The 19,155-nt window shown below is 41.4% G+C and overlaps 1 protein-coding gene across 1 annotated transcript in view; it reads left to right on the forward strand.

The window, feature by feature from the left end:
• The window catches only part of LOC126262736 (ribosomal L1 domain-containing protein 1-like), a 70,117-nt gene that overhangs the window by 7,593 nt on the left and 43,369 nt on the right, over positions 1–19,155 (forward strand). The window contains exon 3 of the mRNA XM_049959544.1: positions 6,055–6,203. Within this exon, the coding sequence (XP_049815501.1) occupies positions 6,055–6,203 (149 nt within the window). The remainder of the gene's footprint in view (positions 1–6,054; positions 6,204–19,155) is intronic.

A 19,155-nucleotide genomic window follows, 5' to 3' on the forward strand; every position in this document is an offset into this window, starting at 1 on the left:
CCCTGTGAACAAAAGTCCACAATAGTAACTGTGTTGAGATAGATGATAGCAGCTTGTAACTTGTAGGTATAGGTCAGTGATTTGGTTTTAGAGAACACTCTGTGACCCAAAGAACCGTCTTCTTTTCTGCGGACCAAGACATCTAAGAATGGGAGGGCTCCATTTTTCTCTACCTCCATGGTGAAGCAAATGCTTGGATGGAGGGAGCTAAGGTCTTTTAGAAATGCAGTAAGTGCTGCTGCCCCATGTGGCCATACTACAAAGGTATCATCTGCAAATCTCCAGAAGCATTTACGTTTCAATACCGCTGACTGAAGTGCCTTTTTTCCTTGAAGTCTTACATAGAAAGGTTAGCTACTGTGGGAAACGAAGGACTACCCATAGCAACACTCAGTTTCACAAAATATTGTTCATTGAATAAAAAGTAAGACAAGGTAAACACATGTCTGAGCAGCTGTAAGAGGTTCTCCTCCAGCTCAGCTCCTGTGTGTTGTAGTGAATCCATCAGAGGTACTCGTGTGAACAAAGAGACCACATCGAAACTCACTAATATGTTTGCTGGTTCGAGATGCATAGTCTTCACTTGCTGTATAAAATCTTCTGAGTTTCAAACACGCTGTCTACATTTTCCTACCAAAGGGCTCAGAAGAGAAGCTAGATGTTTTGCTAGGTAATATGTTGTAGCTCCTATGTTGCTTACAATGGGGCAAAGTGGAACCTCTTCCCTACATATCTGAGGAAACATCAAATGTAGATTCCACCCTCCTGCACAAGTACAAACAATGCTGGGATGTGTTAAAGTCAACCTAGGTCTAAGGAGACCAGGGATATATAAAATCCTGTGCCAGTGTGGGCAATCATACATTGATCAGAAGTGTCACACTGTTACAGGTAGATGTGCTGAAAATAAACATCACACCAGATTAGGGTCACTTGACCTATGCAGCTCAAATGAGGTTTAAAATACCATAAACTCACACATAGCTCCAAAACCTAGTACCAAAAATTTTAGTTGAGCTATGCAGCTAAATATGTCTGCAATACCACAATACCAAAACTGGCCCATTTAACTAACTTCAAAAACATAACCTCACCAATGTAGGTAAAACGTAGTCCACACTGCAATCCCAACCAATCACAATCCAATATAATTACTAAAAAGTAACAACACAGTCCAAAAATTCATAAAACATTGCTTAAACATCAGTTTTGATAAACAATCTCACAGCTGTGCACGTGAATACACATACTGTACATACTACAATTAAAAACGAATAAAACCATAAAAACTTACTTATTAACCAAAGTCAATCAACACATAAATCTAACAATCTAACTATAGCAAAAACAATGTGTCATCACATAATCTCTCAAATGGCCAGCCTAGACCTCTAACCTCCAGATAAAGAGCCATATGTTGTCCTGTCGACAACACCAGATATAGTGTTTCCTAGTCTGGGATGCAGCGACCTTGGTCACTCTCGTACCTTCTCCACAGATGTAATATGTTACATACTAAGCAATGAAGCTAAATAACAGTATGGATTTAATCATGGTCTGTCCATTTACTTGTTGACCAGTCGGGTGTACAATAAAAGACATGAAAGGAAAGCCAAAGTTTTAAATCTAGTGTTTAAGAAATCATTCATGCAAGAGGATTGTACAAACACACCATTGTTTGACTGTCATACAGACTGTCATATAGAGGAGATAGTAATACACACCCCTAGCACAGAGAAGCATCTGAAAGAATTGAAAACAAACAAAGTGCCAGGCCCAGGTGGAATCCCAGCTTGGTTTTCTACGGTATTGGCCCTGTCCTTAGATGACACTTCTTGCGCATCTCTTGCCCAGTGCAGAGTCCCAAGCAACTGGCAAAAACCACAGCTGTTTGCTTTATACAAGAAGGGTAAAAATATGGATCCACAAAGTTACAGACTGTCCTTAACGTTTGTTATCTGCAGCATTCTTGAATATATTCTCAGTTCAAAAACAATAAATTTCCATGAGAAGGAAGAGCTTCTGTCCACAAATCAGCATGGATTTAGAAAGCACCACTTGTGTGAACCTCAGCTTGCCCTTTTCTCATGTGATAGTCTGTGAACCATGGATGAAAGGCAGCAGGTGGATTCCATATTCCTAGATTTCTGGAAAGTGTATTACACAGTGCCCACTGCAGGCAGTTAATGAAGTTACAAGCATTTGGAACAGATTCCCAGGTATGTGAGTGGCTCGAAGACTTCTTAAGTAGAGCCCAAATGTTATCCTTGACGGCAAGTGTTCATCAGAGATAGGGGTGCCTTCAAGAGTGCCCCAGGGAAATGTGGTAGGACTATTTTTATTCTCTGTATGCATAAATGATCTGACGGACAGGCTGAACAGCAATCTGTGGTTGTTTGCTAATGATGATGTGGGTACGTGAAGATGTCATTTTAGAGTGACTGTAGGACAACACAGAATTTCTATTTGGTGTAATGAATGGCCACTTACTCTAAATGTATAAAAATGTAGTTCAATGCATATGAGTAGGAAAAACAATCCATTAATGTTCGAATACAGCATTAGTAATGTACTGCTTGACACAGTCACTTTGATTAAATATATACATATAACACTACAAAGTAATATGAACTGGAATGAGCATCTAAGTATACGGTAGTAGGGAAGAAAAGAGGTCGACTTTGGTTTATTGGGAGAATTTTAGGAACATGTGATTCATCTGTAAAGGAGACCACATAAAGGACGCCAATGCCACCCATTCTTGAATACTGATCAAGTGTTTTTGATCCCCAACAGGTCAAATTGAAGGAAGATATCAAAGCAATTTCAGGGCAGGTTATTGAAATTGTATGGTCGATCAACATGCGAATATTACAGAGATGCTTCATAAACTGAAGTGGGAATCCCTGTAGGGAAGATGATATTCTTTTCACAAAACACTATTGAGAAAATTTAGAGCACTGGCATTTGAAGCTGACTGCAGAACAATTCTACTGTTGCCTATGTACATTTCATGTAAAGACCATGAAGATAAGAGAAATTAGGGCTCTTACGGAGGCATAGAGACATTGATATTTCCACACGCTCTTTGTGAACGGAACAGGAAAGGAAATGACTAGTAGTGGTACAGTACATATGTGTTTTATAGATGTAGAACACATCGTACCCCATTACAACATGCAGAGACCTACTCGAGGCCTTCATTGTTATATTCATAACTAACAAAAAAAAAAAATCTACAATAAAATGTCCAATCATAAACAACACACTGTACAAAAAATCGAAACCCGAAAATGAATCTATTACCCATAACTGCCAATGTCAAAAAACTCTCAAACTACCACTAACTTTTCCAGCATTATTCACAAACAGCACTTAGAAGTATAGTAAGTTGCTATCAGCACTTATAAACATCAGCAGCTTCCCACAGTAGAAAGTGCCAGCACATATTCCAAGATGCCTTCTGTAAACACGATCCATTTTAAATTACCTGTGCCACCATGACATCACACAACACAACACAGTTGCCATGAGTCAGAGCAGATGCGTGCTATCACAGATTTTGGTTGTTCCCTTTTTTCCATATATGAATAACAGACATTCAAAACATATTGCCACTCTGTGTTATTGCAAAATTATTTTCTGTTATCTTTTTACCAGATGAGTGTAAGCTATCATGTTGTAATAGGAATGCCACGAGGAAATAATTATGTTTGATGCTGTTATGCAAATGAATCATTAGCAGAGACTAAAGCATTACCCACTTGTATAAAACTTTCACAACCTTCATAGAGTATGTGCACCTTCTTTATTACAGAGTTTGAAACCATTAGTTTTTCTGAACACTCCCAGATCTTACACTGTCATATGCTTTTTCCAAATCCAGGAACACAATACAAGATCTGTACTACTACACTTTTCCCAATACTTTTCCTTCAGCTGTATTAGTGGAAGAGTGTCAAATGTCTTGGTGGACAAGTACTGGGGTAGAGGTAAAGATCTCATAATCATGTTCCTTGATTTGGGAAAAGCGTATGATGGTGTGCCAAGGGTAAGATCTGGGAGTGTTTAGAAAAATTAATAATTCCAAGCTCACTAATAAAAAAGGCGCAGACACCTTATAAAGACTGCAAAAGTTGTGTACAAGAGGGGAATGGCAGTTTGGACTGGTTCAAGGCAGAGAGAGGAATGCAACAGGATAGTCTACTTTCCCTAGTATTTTTTGTTGTACTTATGGATGTGATTATAAAGATGTATCTCCTGGCGATTATGACATAACAGCTAGGAGTGCTGTGTAATTAACAAGGAAAATTTGAGCAAGTCATAACAATGTGAAATAAAGTTTGTGCGATCAGCCTTGCAGAAGATTAAAAGAGAAAAAATTAGGAATGAAGACATCAGAGGATAAATGATGTGGATTTGTCAATTACTACACAGCTCAAGTGGATGGATGTGCGATGAGGATGATGGATAAGCACCTGCGACAATACATGGATAGAAATATGCAGGGGGATAGACCAATAGGACAACCCAGAAAAAGATGGTTGGCTCAGGTTAAGAAAGATCTGAAGACTAGAGGAGAAAACTGGGGAACAATATGAAGAGTAGAAGTCGATCAAGATAGAGCAAAATGGAAGTAAACTGAAACTTTCTGGCAGATTAAAACTGTGGCCGGACCGAAACTTGGAACTCGGGGCCTTTGCCTTTTGCGGGCAAGTGCTCTACCATCTGAGCTACCCACTCACGACTCACACCCCGTCTTCACAGCTTCAATTCTGCCAGTACCTCGTCTCCTACTTTCCAAACTTCACAGAAGCTCTTCTGGAAGTAAATTGTTCATAAACACTATACCCGGCTTGATGGACGGATATGAAGATGTGTTAATGCAAATGAAGACAGTTGACCATTGTAACTGCCTGAGTATGTTAAATCAAACAATCTCCTCTATTAAACCCTGTTGTCAACACAGAACACTGTTTATGAAACTAAATGAAACTGAAATATTTATCTTCATAATATGGTATGTATTTGCCAGGACATCTTGCTGCTATTTTTGTATGTTGGCAATACATAGGAAGTTATGTTTATATAACCAATGAGAGATGAGAACAGATTAGATTAGATATACTTTTTGTTCCTCATCTCCATAGTGAAGTGCTCATTGGGAATGTAGAAATGTAATGAAAAAAGAATATGTTTAAAAAAAGTATATGGTAATGTCCGTTCTACTTATCCCAAGTAAAATTACCCTTGTGCATGTAGAAGAAAAACCTTAAACACACTTTTAATTCTGAAATTATAATTATTCTACCTTGTTTGGCTATTTGTTTGCTATTTTTGTGCATTGTTTGCTTTGATATAAAGGTTGTAATGTAGACTGAAAGGGGCTTGTGTGTGTATGTGTGTCTTGTTCTTTCTGTCCACTATTTTTTTCTTCTCTCCATTTTTGTCTTCTCTTGGCCCTTCTCTCTTCCTATCCCACCTTTCTCCTGCCCTTATTAACACCTCTATTACCCAACTGGCAATTCCTTGATGCTTCAGGATGTGCCACATCAACCTTTTCTTGTTTTAGATATTTAGTGTCATGTAGTGGTTCTCTCTCCATTTTGATTCAGCACTTCTATTACCTAACTGATCTACCTATTTAATTCTCAGCATTTCTCTGTTGCACAACATTTCAAAAGCTTCTGTTCTCATGTGTACTGTGTATTGTTCATGGTACACTTCAATATAGTGCAGCCAATGTCCATTCTGTTCAACTAGTCTTTCAACTCATTTGCCTATTTTAAGAGAATTGCAGTATTATTGGCCATCCTTAAAATTTTCTTCTCACTGAACTGATGTTCCTTCGCTGAATTTCTCCTTAGCTTATCCTGCATGATTGTAAGAAATTTGTGCTTTCTTAACTTTAATTCAGGCTGTGATGTGACAGTCAAAGGAGCGTAATTGAATATCTTAATGCTGCAGCTAGATTGTTGGTTGTGTGTAAGACTGAATTATATATTTTTAGTTGTATTAACTGTGTGGACGCTTTACACTGCTTTTATTTTGCAGGTAGAGAAGGCTGCTAGGGCATTGTTGAAACTTATTAAGGTGACAGCTGTGAAAAGAGGTCGAAATCTGTTTGAAAGTGAGGCTGAATCTGTGCATATGCAGATCAACTCTATTCGCATTCCAAGAACACCCACTAGAAGAATCAGATTGTGAGTTCTTGATTACTTTGTAGTTGTATTTACATGTACTTACCAGAAACTATAATGTTCTTGGTATTGATGAAGCAACTTTAGAACTGGTATTGTGATTTGCATCATCTGACACAACACAATTGATAATAATGTATTGTAATGTACAACTACTTCTTCTTCTTATTATTATTATTATCATCATCATCATCTCTCTCTCTCTCTCTCTCTCTCTCTCTCTCTCTCTCTCTCTCTCTCTCTCTCTCTAGACTGTTTGTCACTGTCACAACATAACTAAACCAGGTGGTGCAGTGATTGCAACACTTTACTCCCATTTAGGAGGATATAGGTTCAAATTCCTACCTGGATTTCCCAAAATGGTGAATGCAATTGTTGTGATATTTCTTTTGATAAAAAGCTCGTGCTTTGTATGCAGTGGTCTTGTCAGCATGTGATTCACTCAGCCATTCACAGACCTCTTATTAGCCATGGTACCTGTAAGACTGATGTGTGACTGAAAAGCTGGAAGAGATGCCTTGTAATCTCTATCATGTGTCAGAGCTACTTTTAGCTAACTTTCCTAGACTTACCAAGGAATAGCAAAGGTGATAACAATGGTTGTATCTCCTCATACATATTGCTAGCCAAAGAAGTTATAGGCAAATGTTACAGGAGATAGTATTCCACTTAAACACTCCATTATTTGACATAAATATTCTTTTCTAAAAGGAAAATTACTACAAACTCCAGTTTGACCTTTTGAGGATGGTACTGTATCAGAGACTATCACAGTGGGCTGTGGCCTATCAGTTCCTGGCACAAAGATTATTAAAAAGTGTCTCCTGCCACTTTGGCCATGAAACATAGAGTTCTTATGTATTAATCAATGCAAGTGAGTCGCTGCCACATGTATTTAATATAATTTTTCTGCGGGAAAGCTTCTAAGAAACATTAGCCTTGGCCAGAGTGCACCCATTTATGTAAGTAGCTCTGGGCAAATTTTCGTAGTGACTCGGCTATAAAGCTCTGTAAAGAACTCAAACTCAATAGCAATGTCTCATGTATTGGTAGTCAAGTCAGCTACTGTGACAGACTCCAGCTGTTTTCAGCTGTAGCCACATGTAAATGTTGGGCCCTAGGGTGGTGACAACTAGTGGGATGTCATGACATGGGCTACATTCTATACTTCTGATACGTGGATGAGGGCTTATGCATCCACCTTGGACCTTTGTTGAATTTACATTCCTTTATACGTCATATTTTGGTGCATTTAGTAACATGTCTAAGATCTGCTCCTTTCGTAGGCAAAACAGTGTTTTCCAAGATAATCGTGTGACAAGTACATGTAAGTTTATCTCACTTTCCTTTACATATGTTCAAAATTTTACCATTTGACTTTACATGTTTTTAAGGGTGCTCTAATTTGGTGTTTTGTTTCATGCGCTAAGTCACTTTGTGTTTGCAAACATGATTTAACTTTTCCCTCATAAAAATGTAGTTATACCATGCCAGGTGAATAGCTTGTCTGTGTACATATCTCCTCCTTTCCTTTGGTCTATGTAGTGGTTTCTCAGAGGCAGTAAAATCTATCAATTTGAAAGGCTGTACAAGCCACCAGGTTCTCATCAGGTCTCAGTCCACCAGTGATCTCATCTTGCACCAGACCCGAGGACCTCCTTAAGACTTTTTGCTCTAAAGTTAGAAGATTATTTAAGTCCTTTTTTTTCTGGACGATCCAATTTTTGCAACCAAACAAGCCCTACGGATTGGACCAGTGTTTTGTACAGTTGGCTTTTGAAATTCCTCGAGCGACTACACAATTTAAAGCAAACTGAGATTAAAAGTATGGTCGTTATGCATCTTGGATCCTTACTTTTGATCTCTGGTGCATACAATGATTCTTCTGTAAAGATCACCTAAAGATATTTAAAATTATGAAATCTTTGTAGGACAGGGTTCTGATTATTAATGACTAAGGTGAGTCTCTTGAATAGGCAAGAGTGCTGTTCATCACCAGATTCTTGGTCTTTGATTTGTGCCCAAGGAGATCAGTCTCACATTCTCTTGCCAGAATGTTGTTCATATGCTTCAGTTCTTCCTTAGATCTGGAAAACAGGATGGCATTGTCAACAAATGTACGGTATGTGATTTTCTATCTTTGGTCTTGATCCCTTTAAGATTATTGTGGAAAGCTTCCCTCAATTATCTTTCAGAGAGCCAGGTTGTACAATACCGGTGACTTACCACCTCCTCGTCTCACTGCTGTGATTATATATAAGATCTCCATGACCTCGCTTCCGAACCTTCGCTTTGCATTTTGAATCAGTGAATGAGTTTCTTGGTTCTTTGAGACTTGATTAGGCAAGTCATCACAGTGAATACACTCATATGCCTTCTTAAAATGTATGAAGAGCATGTGAGGGTGTTTGTCGTATTCCCACATTTCTCAGCGGCTTTCCTGTTACGTAGGTGGTTAACTTTCCCCCCCCCCCCCCCCCCCCCCCATGAGTAGATGTTGTCCACACTGGAACAACCCTTTATGAAACTAATCTGATTTTCACCAGTCGATTGTTGATACAGTCCATTTTGTCACCTGTCTTGTACGTAGGGCAGATAACTGTTGTCTTCCAATCTTCTGACATTTCTTTGACAATCCAGATCACCTTGATTAGCTCTCCCGTCCAGCTTGAATGGCTTCTACCTGGGTTCCTTTTTCTCTTGGACTTTTGTACTTCTGTGGCTTAGTATCTGATTTGTTATTTCTACAAGTGTAGGTGATGGATAATCTAAATCTACAGTGTTAGGAGGTTGGAATTTGAACAGATCTTTAGATTCATTACTCTCTGAAGTATTGTTTCCATCTCTCATCAGTGTTGAATTCATTGGTCTGTATGATTTTATTATTGTCGTTGAAGAACTTTTGGCGGCTCTAATACCACTTCTTAAAGAAGGTAACTTTATTATGGTACAGCTTTTGAATTTCTTTCCCCAAGACATCTTGTTAACCTCTCTCTCTGTTTCCTGTGGCATCATTCTTGTTGCTCTCCTCAGGGTTACTTGGTTAGTATTCTACATTTCTTCAAACTGCATCTTGGCTTGTGCAAAGTCTGTATCTCATAGCCAGCTCTCCTTGGCTTATTTTGACTAATGCCTTAATGCATTCATCCCCAAACCAAATTTTCTTGTCTCTGATGTGCTTATTGATGACTGCATTAGCCAACTCATTTACAGCATCCTTGACTTCTCATATTATGAAGACTTTTGTGGATCCTTTTCCTGCAGAATTTCAAAGCAGTTGCTGAGTGGGAATTGAAATTGGTCTTTCTTTGTGGTGTATTTCAGTATATCACTGTGGTAAAACACTATTTGCTTAATATTATTTCTGACTTTGGCTTTTAGTTGCCCTCGTAGACAGTTTTTTACTAGAAAGTGGTCCCACCTCCACTCCGCCCCACATTCTGTCTTTACATGTGTTACCCAGTTCTTTGCTTTGATATCAATTGCAAAATGATTCACTGCTTTTCCATCCAGTGATACACATGTTTCTTTGCACTGCTGATGAAGACCCCTTTCAATATTGCAAAGACAATGAATATGATGCCATTGTAATTGCTGAATACATGTAAACGGTGTCTTCCAGTTGTCGAGTGGACTATGTTTTCTCTTCCCAATTTAGCACTCATATTGCCGAGTAGAACTTTACAACTGCTATTTGGAATGCGCCCCACAACTACCCCTAGTTCCACATAGAATTTGTTGTTCACATGGGATGTATTTACTTCTGTGGGCACATGGCAATTCACAAATGACAACTTTTCTCTCTTCATGTCTATTTTTATTACTGCTTTTCTAGGGGTTACTGATGAAAATCCAGATACATCAGCAGCTAGAGCTTTGTTCACACAAAATCCCCTACCTAATTTGTGTCCTCAATCACAGCTTTCATGAAAGATTTTATAATTTTTGGCGTCAAGGGTACCAGTAACCTCTCAGCTAACTTCCTGTAAAGCAGCTGAATCCACCCTATCTGTTTCGATCTTGTTGTCTAGACTGACTGAGGCACTGTTTTCCATAAGCTATGAATATTCCATGTTCCAACTAGCATACCTTGTTCTCAGCTATTTTGTCTATTTTGTATTATGAAATTGGAGGTTTCCTTGCGGCCTGTTTACTGTTGCCAAGTTTTCCATTGTGGGAAGGTACTGCCAACACCCAATCTGGAGGACAGAGTTATTGATTTTGTGATAACTTTCCCTAGATGAATTGCCTTCTCTACAGCTGTCAAGATTCAATTCTCCTTTGCTTAAAAATTTGAAAAGATGAAGGATAGTAAATGGGAATATAAGATACCGTAAGACACAGTTCGTCTGATTCCTGGACTAAGACCTGTCCAGTGTTTTACGCACTGCCGGAATCTATGCTACCGTTGGCATAGCACTTTGCTACCGTTGGCATAGCACTTAGTGTCATGTGAACATGCAAACTTCTTTGCCCCTGTGGAAAGTGCTACATTCAACTGGCAACTCCTTGAGAGGGATGAGAGGAACAGTGATAAGAAATTGACACACTAGTTCACAATTAGGGATCTGTGACTGAAAGCTGTCCTTTGAAAATACTCTGTATCAGAATCTGCACTCTGCAAACCACTGTGAAATGCCTGGCAAAAGGTACTTCCCATCGTACTTCATGTTAGTCTTTCTTCCCATTCTAAGCATCGATGGAACTCAGTAAGAATAATTAGTATGATCGTCTCTTCAGGGTCCATGCAGGAAATGTATGTAGGGAGCCATACTGCATTCCCAGACTCCTCACTTATTACTGGTTCTTGAAACTTTGTGAATTGGCTTCTCCCAATTCAGGCTTTCAGCACTTCTATACCACATGGGAGGTTTTTCAGTGCTGACCAGCCTGAACTGGCAGAGATGCCAACTTCACTGCGAAAGCCTTCCATGACAATCTCCCTCATGGGAGGTTTTTCAGTGCTGACATCTGCAAAAAGCGTGAGATATGTTGTCTGCCAGGATATTAATATGCAACTAGAAAGGCGTGAGTCCCAGTACATCTCTCTGGGGCTTACCTGAAGTTATTACAACTTCTCATGATGACATGCCATTCAAGAAAACATTATGCACCCTCCGTACCAAGGAATCCTGATTCAGTTCACAAATTTTGTTGGATACTCCCATATAATATTATTTTTGTTGATAATAGTTGGTGTTATATGAGTCAAGTGGTTTTCAGATATCTAGATACTCTGCTTCTACCTATTTACCTTCAAGTTTGGCTTCCAAAATGTCATGTGAAAAACACAGAAGTTGGGTTTTGCATAATCAATGATTGTGGAATCCATCCAGGTAGGTGTGGACAAAATAATTCTGTTTGATACACTTCTCGATCATCAACTGTTCTATGCCACACAGTTTTCGATGTCCCAGTTTGGTTCAGTTTATTTTCTCCTGATTTGGATGTAATAATTGCTTTGTTACTCATGTATGACAAATGGACATACAAATTTCTGGAGAAAGTCCCATGCAGTGGATGCTCAGCTGTGTGATGACTGATCATGCTCTGTTGTCTGTGACAGTTTGCAATATACCTCTTGAATTAGTTTAAATGATAGTAAATAAATGTTAACAACAAATGATAGTGGAGAAAACCTAGTTGTTTTAATGTTAACTGTGTTTTAGGTGATGATCATACAAGATGTTAATTCAACCTGGAGCTCTTAAATTCAGAGGCGTGCCTAATATTAACGTGCCTATATTCCCATATATGTATTTACTTTAAATAGCACAGGATTTTCATCAAAATTAACATAATAAACTTTTAATGAATAACCTGGTAAACATTGAAGGCAGTGTGATGATAAAATATTCATTGTTAATGTTTTAGGACACGTTTTGAGGTATCAAGGGATCACAAATTTAGCATTGGAGGGCAGCGTGGAGGGTAAAAATCGTAGAGGGAGACCAAGAGATCAATACACTAAGCAGATTCAGAAGGATGTAGGTTGCAGTAGGTACTGGGAGATGAAGAAGCTTGCACAGGATAGAGTAGCATGGAGAGCTGCATCAAACCAGTCTCAGGACTGAAGACCACAACAACAACAACAACAACAACAACGTTTTAAAAATATTTCTGACTAGATATGAAAAAGTTTACATCACTTAGCAATATGTAATCAGAAATTATGCAATGGGCCTCAATTACTACCCATACCTGACTTTAATTAACATTAGCTCATATTTCATCACACATCATTGGTTTCGACTTGCATAGTACACAAGCCACCACAGTTCTCCGACTAAAAGAAGCTGAAGTTTCACTTTGCCTTGTGATGTCTTCTTCTCAACAATAACAGTGACACACAGCATCCATTACAAAATTTGGCTGGTTCATAATTTATATATGAAATCTCAGTGTAAGTCAGTGAATGATTTTGTATTCAAACAAATACCAGCTTTTTACCACTGCAAAAATCTTTGGTTTAAAACATTGAAACTATAAGAATGTTGATTTTTAAATACATAAATAAACACATGAGATAAACTTTTGCTTTATAAATAAAAAGCATATTATTAATTGACTTGCAGTTTGTCATGTCATGGCTTTTACACGTTTCACTAATACGACTCCCCAACTCGAAGTCCACTTTACATTGTAGCACAGACCAAATAAAACTGTTGTATTTCACATGATGACGAGCTATGTCCAAGCCTGTTCAACAAATGCTACTGAAATGTAAAGTGGCAGCTTACTATTTGTGGCTGTGAATGCTACAGGATCTTCAGTTGTACTTATAGCCAGCAATATATCTCTTGCAGCTTGCAGAGCCTCATGACCCACAATGCAGCTGGCTTTTTACTCCACAATATATTAAGTTACAGCAAACCTCTTCTTCCATAACACACAGTTTACCTGCACTTTTTAAAAAGTTCAGCAGTCATCCGAGGTTGATTTTACAAATGCTCAATTTTCACCATGCAAACACCATGCACGTGCACCATGTTCAAACTACCACTGACTGCTCTGACAATCTTTGTTGAGAGCTGTCTCTTCTCAAAAAGGGTAGATACCACTGCTCACTAGGGGACCCTCCATACTGTAAATCACGGATTTTGATGCGCTTCAAATATGTTGTAGAGGCACTTATCCTGATTACCTGGCTATCTGGTTTTTTAGCGATGGGCCTTGGTTTTTGAGAAAATCGATTTTGAAGTTCATTGTGCACTTGTATACCCGTAACATTACATATTGTTATAACGTCAAGTTGAACACACACATTTCAAAACAACACAATACATATAAGTCACTGAGCAAGTTGACAAGCAAGACATGTGAACACGGTCACATTCGAATGAGAACTGAGTCCAAGTCTAGCGGCTGCTGACTGGCTGGCTGCTTAGGTGGCGCGGCTGCTGCATGGCTGGCAGACAGTGTCACATGTAGAGGACGCGCGTAATTGTGCGGCGGCACTTTGAATGATCGGTGAGTCACAACACTTTTCCCCCTTTGAAATTTTTGTGCTGGTCTTGATGGAGGTGGCCTGTAGATTGCTAACGTCCATAGGCGTTGTTTGACTGGCTGTAAAGTCTTGAGGAGGAGGCTTCCCGTACGGATGGAAGTGTCCCCGATGATAACGGGTCGAGATGACAGGAGATGTAGAGGTCGAATCTGCTGGGGCCCCGTGCACCAATCTGCCCGTTGCGGCAAGTCCAGTTGATATAACAGGAGACATGGGTGATGTGTCGGTGTCCGTAGGAGAAGGAGGCGAGTAGATTGGCTCCGACAGATGATGGTCATCCGGTTCCTGCATGGGCACGTCTCCTGGTGGCGTCCGTTCTTGTAATGTCATTGAGATGACGGTGAGATGGCTGGGTTGTGAGTAATGAGAGATGCCAAGATCCCGAGCATCAGGTAGAACCAAAGGTGGTGTAGCGGCAATCGGAACAGGCCTTGCCGGCACACGAGTCCGAAGCTGGTCCGAATGACGCACTGCAACACCCGTGTCCAACTGGATTTCATACAGGCATCGGCCACGGTGTCGTAAGATGTGGCACGGACTCCATTTAGGCCACCTGCCATATCCCAGTACCCAGACAAGGTCGTCGGCGGTGAACTGGCCAAACGAAGGCACCCGCGGCCGTGAGGTGGAAGGCTGCAGAAGATGAAGTAGCGTGCAGGGCTGTCGGCCATGTAAGGGCTCAGCCGGGCTGTGGTCACCCATGGGGGTGTAATGGTAAGAAGCCAGAAATTGGAGAAGTGCATCATCAGCAGCAGAAGAAGTCAGGAGTTTCTGCATCTGAGCCTTAAATGTGCAGACCAGTCGTTCAGCCTCACTGTTTGATTGTGGATGGAACGGAAGGGCCGCAACATGCATAACACCATGATGAGCACAAAAAAAAAAAAATATCAGCAAATTTGGAAGAGGCAAATTGCGGACCATTATCAGTAACAAGAGCAGAGGGAAGGCCTTCCAAAGAAAAAATGCGGGCGAGAGCACTTGTGGTTGCCGCGGTGGTAGGTGATGTGCAACCAACAATGAAAGAAAAGTTAGAGTAGGCGTCAATTACCAGGAGCCAATAAGTACCTAAAAAAGGGTTCCACGAAGTCAGCATGAATGTGCTCCTAAGGCGTCTCAGGTGAAGGCCACGGTGACAAAGATGACTTTGGGGCGGCGGCCTGTGACGCACAAGGGCCTCAGGCAGCGACCATGTGTGCTATTTCAGAGTTGATGCCAGGCCAGTACACAGGACAGCGCGCCAGAGATTTTGTGCAAGAGACGCCCCAATACCCTTGGTGAAGGAGGCGCAAGACCGAAGCACGCAAAGACGCAGGTACCACAACACGCGGCAAAGCATTGTCGGTGGCAAGGAGGATAACACCATCCCTAGCCATGAGGCGGTAGGGCAAAGCATAGTAGTTCCGCAACGGATCAGAAGTCTTAGCGGACGGACGATCTGGCCAACCCTTCTGAATACAGTGTAAAACTCGGGAGAGGGTAGGATCAGAACCCGTAGCAGCCGCCAGCCGGTCCCTGGTGATGGAGAATCCATCCACAACCCGCTGCTCGGCAACATCCAGGTGGAAACACCAAAGTTCGTCCCTATTGAATGCCAGATCAGGACCCATGGGAAGGCGAGACAGTGCATCAGCATTCGCATGTTGAGCCGTCGGCCAGAAATGAATCTCATAATTGAAACGAGACAAGTAAAGAGCCCAATGCTGGAGGTGGTGTGCAGCCTTGCCGGGAAGTAGAGCATAAAAAATGGCCAAAGCTTCTTTTTTAATTTGAGAATACTTTTGTTGGGCATCCGTGAGCGTTTTGGAGGCATAAGCAATGGGTTGTTCAGAGCCGTCAGAAAAACGGTGCGCAAGGACTGCACCGACCCCATATTGAGAGGCGTCCGTGGCAAGAACAAGAAGTTGGCCAGGTCGATAAGTAGCCAGGCATGGGGCCTGTTTCAGCATAGTCTTCAATTTCTGGAAAGCCACATCGCATGACGCGGACCAGTGAAAAGGCACATTTTTATGCAACAGGCGATGCAACGGCTGAGCCACCGAAGCAGCAGACGGTAAAAACTCGTGATAGTATGCTATTTCCCCAAGAAGGCCTGCAGTTCCTTAACAGATGTAGGGCAAGGAAGGGCATCGATCGCAGCGACAGTTTGCTGAAGCGGACGAATACCATCCCGAGATAGTTGAAACCCCAAGTACATGCCTGAAAAAATTGTGATTTCTGAAGATTATACTTAAGGCCGGCAGTCTGTAAGACATGAAAAAGTGTGCGGAGATTCTGAAGATGTTCTTCAGTGGTGGAGCCAGTGACAAAAATGTCGTCCATGTAATTTATACACCCAGGGACAGGGAGCAATAACTGTTCCAAGAATCGCTGAAAGAGAGCAGGGGCGCTGGCAACCCCGAATGGCAACCGCTGGTATTGATAGAGACCGAAAGGCGTGTTAAGGACCAGAAATTGCCGGGAAACAGTGTCGAGAGGAAGTTGATGATAAGCTTCTGACAGGTCAATTTTAGAAAAATACTGGCCTCCCGCAAGTTTAGTGAACAATTTTTCAGGTCGTGGCATAGGGTAAGTGTCAATGAGGCATTGCGCATTTACAGTGGCTTTAAAATCGCCACAGAGACGAATATCACCATTGGGCTTAGCAACGACAACAACAAGAGAGGACCACTCACTGGAAGTGACAGGAAATAAGACCCCTGAAGCAGTGAGACGATCCAGCTCCCATTTTACCCGACCACGAAGGACCACAGGAATGGGCCAAGCCCGAAAAAACTTACGCCGAGCAGTGGGTTTGAGCGTGATATGAGCTTCAAAGTCGTTTTCACGTCCTAACCCAGGAGAAAAAAGGGACGAAAATGTCGTCGACAAAGAAACCAATTGAGCATAAGGAATAGCATCAGAGACGATATTGTCAGAGTCATCTATGGAGAACCCAAAAATGCAAAAGGCATCGAAACCAAAAAGATTATCTGCGTTACTCTGGTCGACCACAAATATGGAAACAGTGCGAATGACGGATTTGTAAGATACCTCAGCATTAAATTGCCCCAAGGGAGAAATCTTCCGTTTATTGCACGTCCGTAATTGCCGAGTGACAGGTGATAGGAGTGGAGAACCCAACTGAAGATACGTCTGAGAATTAATTATAGTGGCAGCAGAACCAGTATCCACCTGCATGAGAACATCCCGACCAAGGATTTGGACAGTGAGGAATAACTACCCTGAAAGGGAAGAAGTGCAATTGACAGACAACACAGAAGCAGAATCAGCATCACGGTCATGAACATCATGTATGCGGTCGGATTTGCAAACGGCAGACACATGACTCTTGTTTTTGCAATTGTGACACATGGCCCAACGTTGGGGACAATCCTCCCATGAATGTTTCGTAAAACACCGCGGACATGAAGGAAGTTGCCGGGGGTTTTGCTGCGGTTTCTGAGAGGGTTGTTTACGGTTAGGCCGAGGCTGCGTGTTGGAGTGTACTGCGGCCACGTCGGCCGGCGGGGACGCACCGCACGCGTCGTCAACAGCGCACAGAGGTTGTATTTCCCCGACGTTACCCCACGCCTGTATTTGCGTCCCAACGACGCGAGAAATTTCAAAAGACTGCGCGATGAATAGGACTTCATCTAGAGTCGGATTTGCCAACTGAAGGGCACGTTGCCTAACTTCTTTGTCGGGCGCTGACCGGATAATATCATCCCGTACCATGGAATCGGCATAGGATTCTTTGTGAACGTCAGTAACAAATTGACACTTTCGACTGAGGCCATGAAGTTCAGCAGCCCAAGTGCGATAGAATTGATGCGGTTGTTTTTGACAACGATAAAAGGCAACACGAGAGGCTACCACATGCGTTTGCTTTTGAAAATAGACAGACAGAAGTGAGCACATTTCAGCAAAGGACAAAGATGCAGGATCTTTCAAAGGAGCCAATTGCGACAACAACCGATACATTTGAGGTGAAATCCATGGAAGGAACAGAGACTTACATGTTTGTTCATCCGTGACATGAAATGCCAAGAAGTGCTGTTGAAGACGTTTTTCATAATCAGACCAGTCTTCCGCCGTCTCGTCGTAAGGAGGAAAAGGAGGTACAGCCAACGACGAGAAACGCCCCGCATTTGACGCCGCAACGAAATCGCGAATCGCCACTGTTAGAAGCGTTTGCTGTTCAAGGAGATTTTGCAATAGTTGCTCGACAGTAGCCATGGAACCCTGTGGGTCAACGGCGAATAGGAAAAATCTCATCCTCGTCGCCAATTGTTATAATGTCAAGTTTAACAAATATATTTCAGAACGACACAACACATATAAGTCACAGAGTAAGTTGACAAGCAAGACGTGTGTACACGTTAGCATTCGAATGAGCACTGAGTCCCAGTGTAGCGGCCGCTGCTCGGCTGGCCGCTTAGGTGGCGCAGCTGCTGCATGGCTGGCAGACAGCGCCGCACATAGAGGACGCGCGTAATTGCGCGGCGGCACTTTGAATGATTGGCGAGTCACAACAACCCACAATATTGTTCTGGCACATCAAGCAATGTGGACGATGAAAAATAAGATTTTGTAATAGTGTATGACAGAAAAAATTAATAACTGATATATCTTTATAATTTCGCACTCCTTACATTGTATGATGATATTCTTTGAAATAAAATTGAAAAAGTTGGTCAATTTTGGAAAAAAAAAGTACACAAGCAGGATTCGAACACGGTACTTCCAGTGTGGTAGCCGTGAACTTCTACTGCTGCGCTACGCTTAAGTGCTCGAACTATATGTAATGTTACAGGTATACAAAGCCTGCAATGAACTTCATAATCGATTTTCTCGAAAACCAAGGCCCGTCGCTAAAAAACCGGATACCCAGGTACTCAGGGTAAGTGCCTCTACAACATATTTGAAGTGCATCAAAATCAGTGCTTTACAGTATGGAGGGTCCCCTTGTCAGATTAATATGCAGGAATTTCCTTAACAATTGTTTCTTACTTCTAAAGCCGTGACTGTTTATAATACGCAATACATACTTTTATAGTTGTTTTAACACTAAGCTTTTTAACAAAAATGCAGAACAGAATATATTTAATTGTTTGTAATGTAGTTTAGTAAATGTTTACTTCGGTTCTTTGCCATTTCCGCCATGAGGTGGTAGCATGTTATGGTGATTTGTAACCCACAATGTGACGACACTCGCCTGCTTTGTTTCTTCATTGATCTTTTGTAGTCCTCGGTGTCGACGTACTGGCTGAAAAACTAGGGGGTGTCTACTGTCTACTTTAAATGATATAGCCGACAGATGCACAGTTGCACTTCACAGTCTTTTATTTTCACTTTTCACAACCCCCGATAATACACAGTTATTTGGTCGATGCACTGTTGTCCTAACTTCCCATAAGCCTCATTAATAGATAGCAGGCGAACATCCACATACTGCTACAATAGTTTCCT

The sequence above is a fragment of the Schistocerca nitens genome, chromosome 6 (assembly GCF_023898315.1).
Source record: "Schistocerca nitens isolate TAMUIC-IGC-003100 chromosome 6, iqSchNite1.1, whole genome shotgun sequence".
Taxonomy (NCBI): domain Eukaryota; kingdom Metazoa; phylum Arthropoda; class Insecta; order Orthoptera; family Acrididae; genus Schistocerca; species Schistocerca nitens.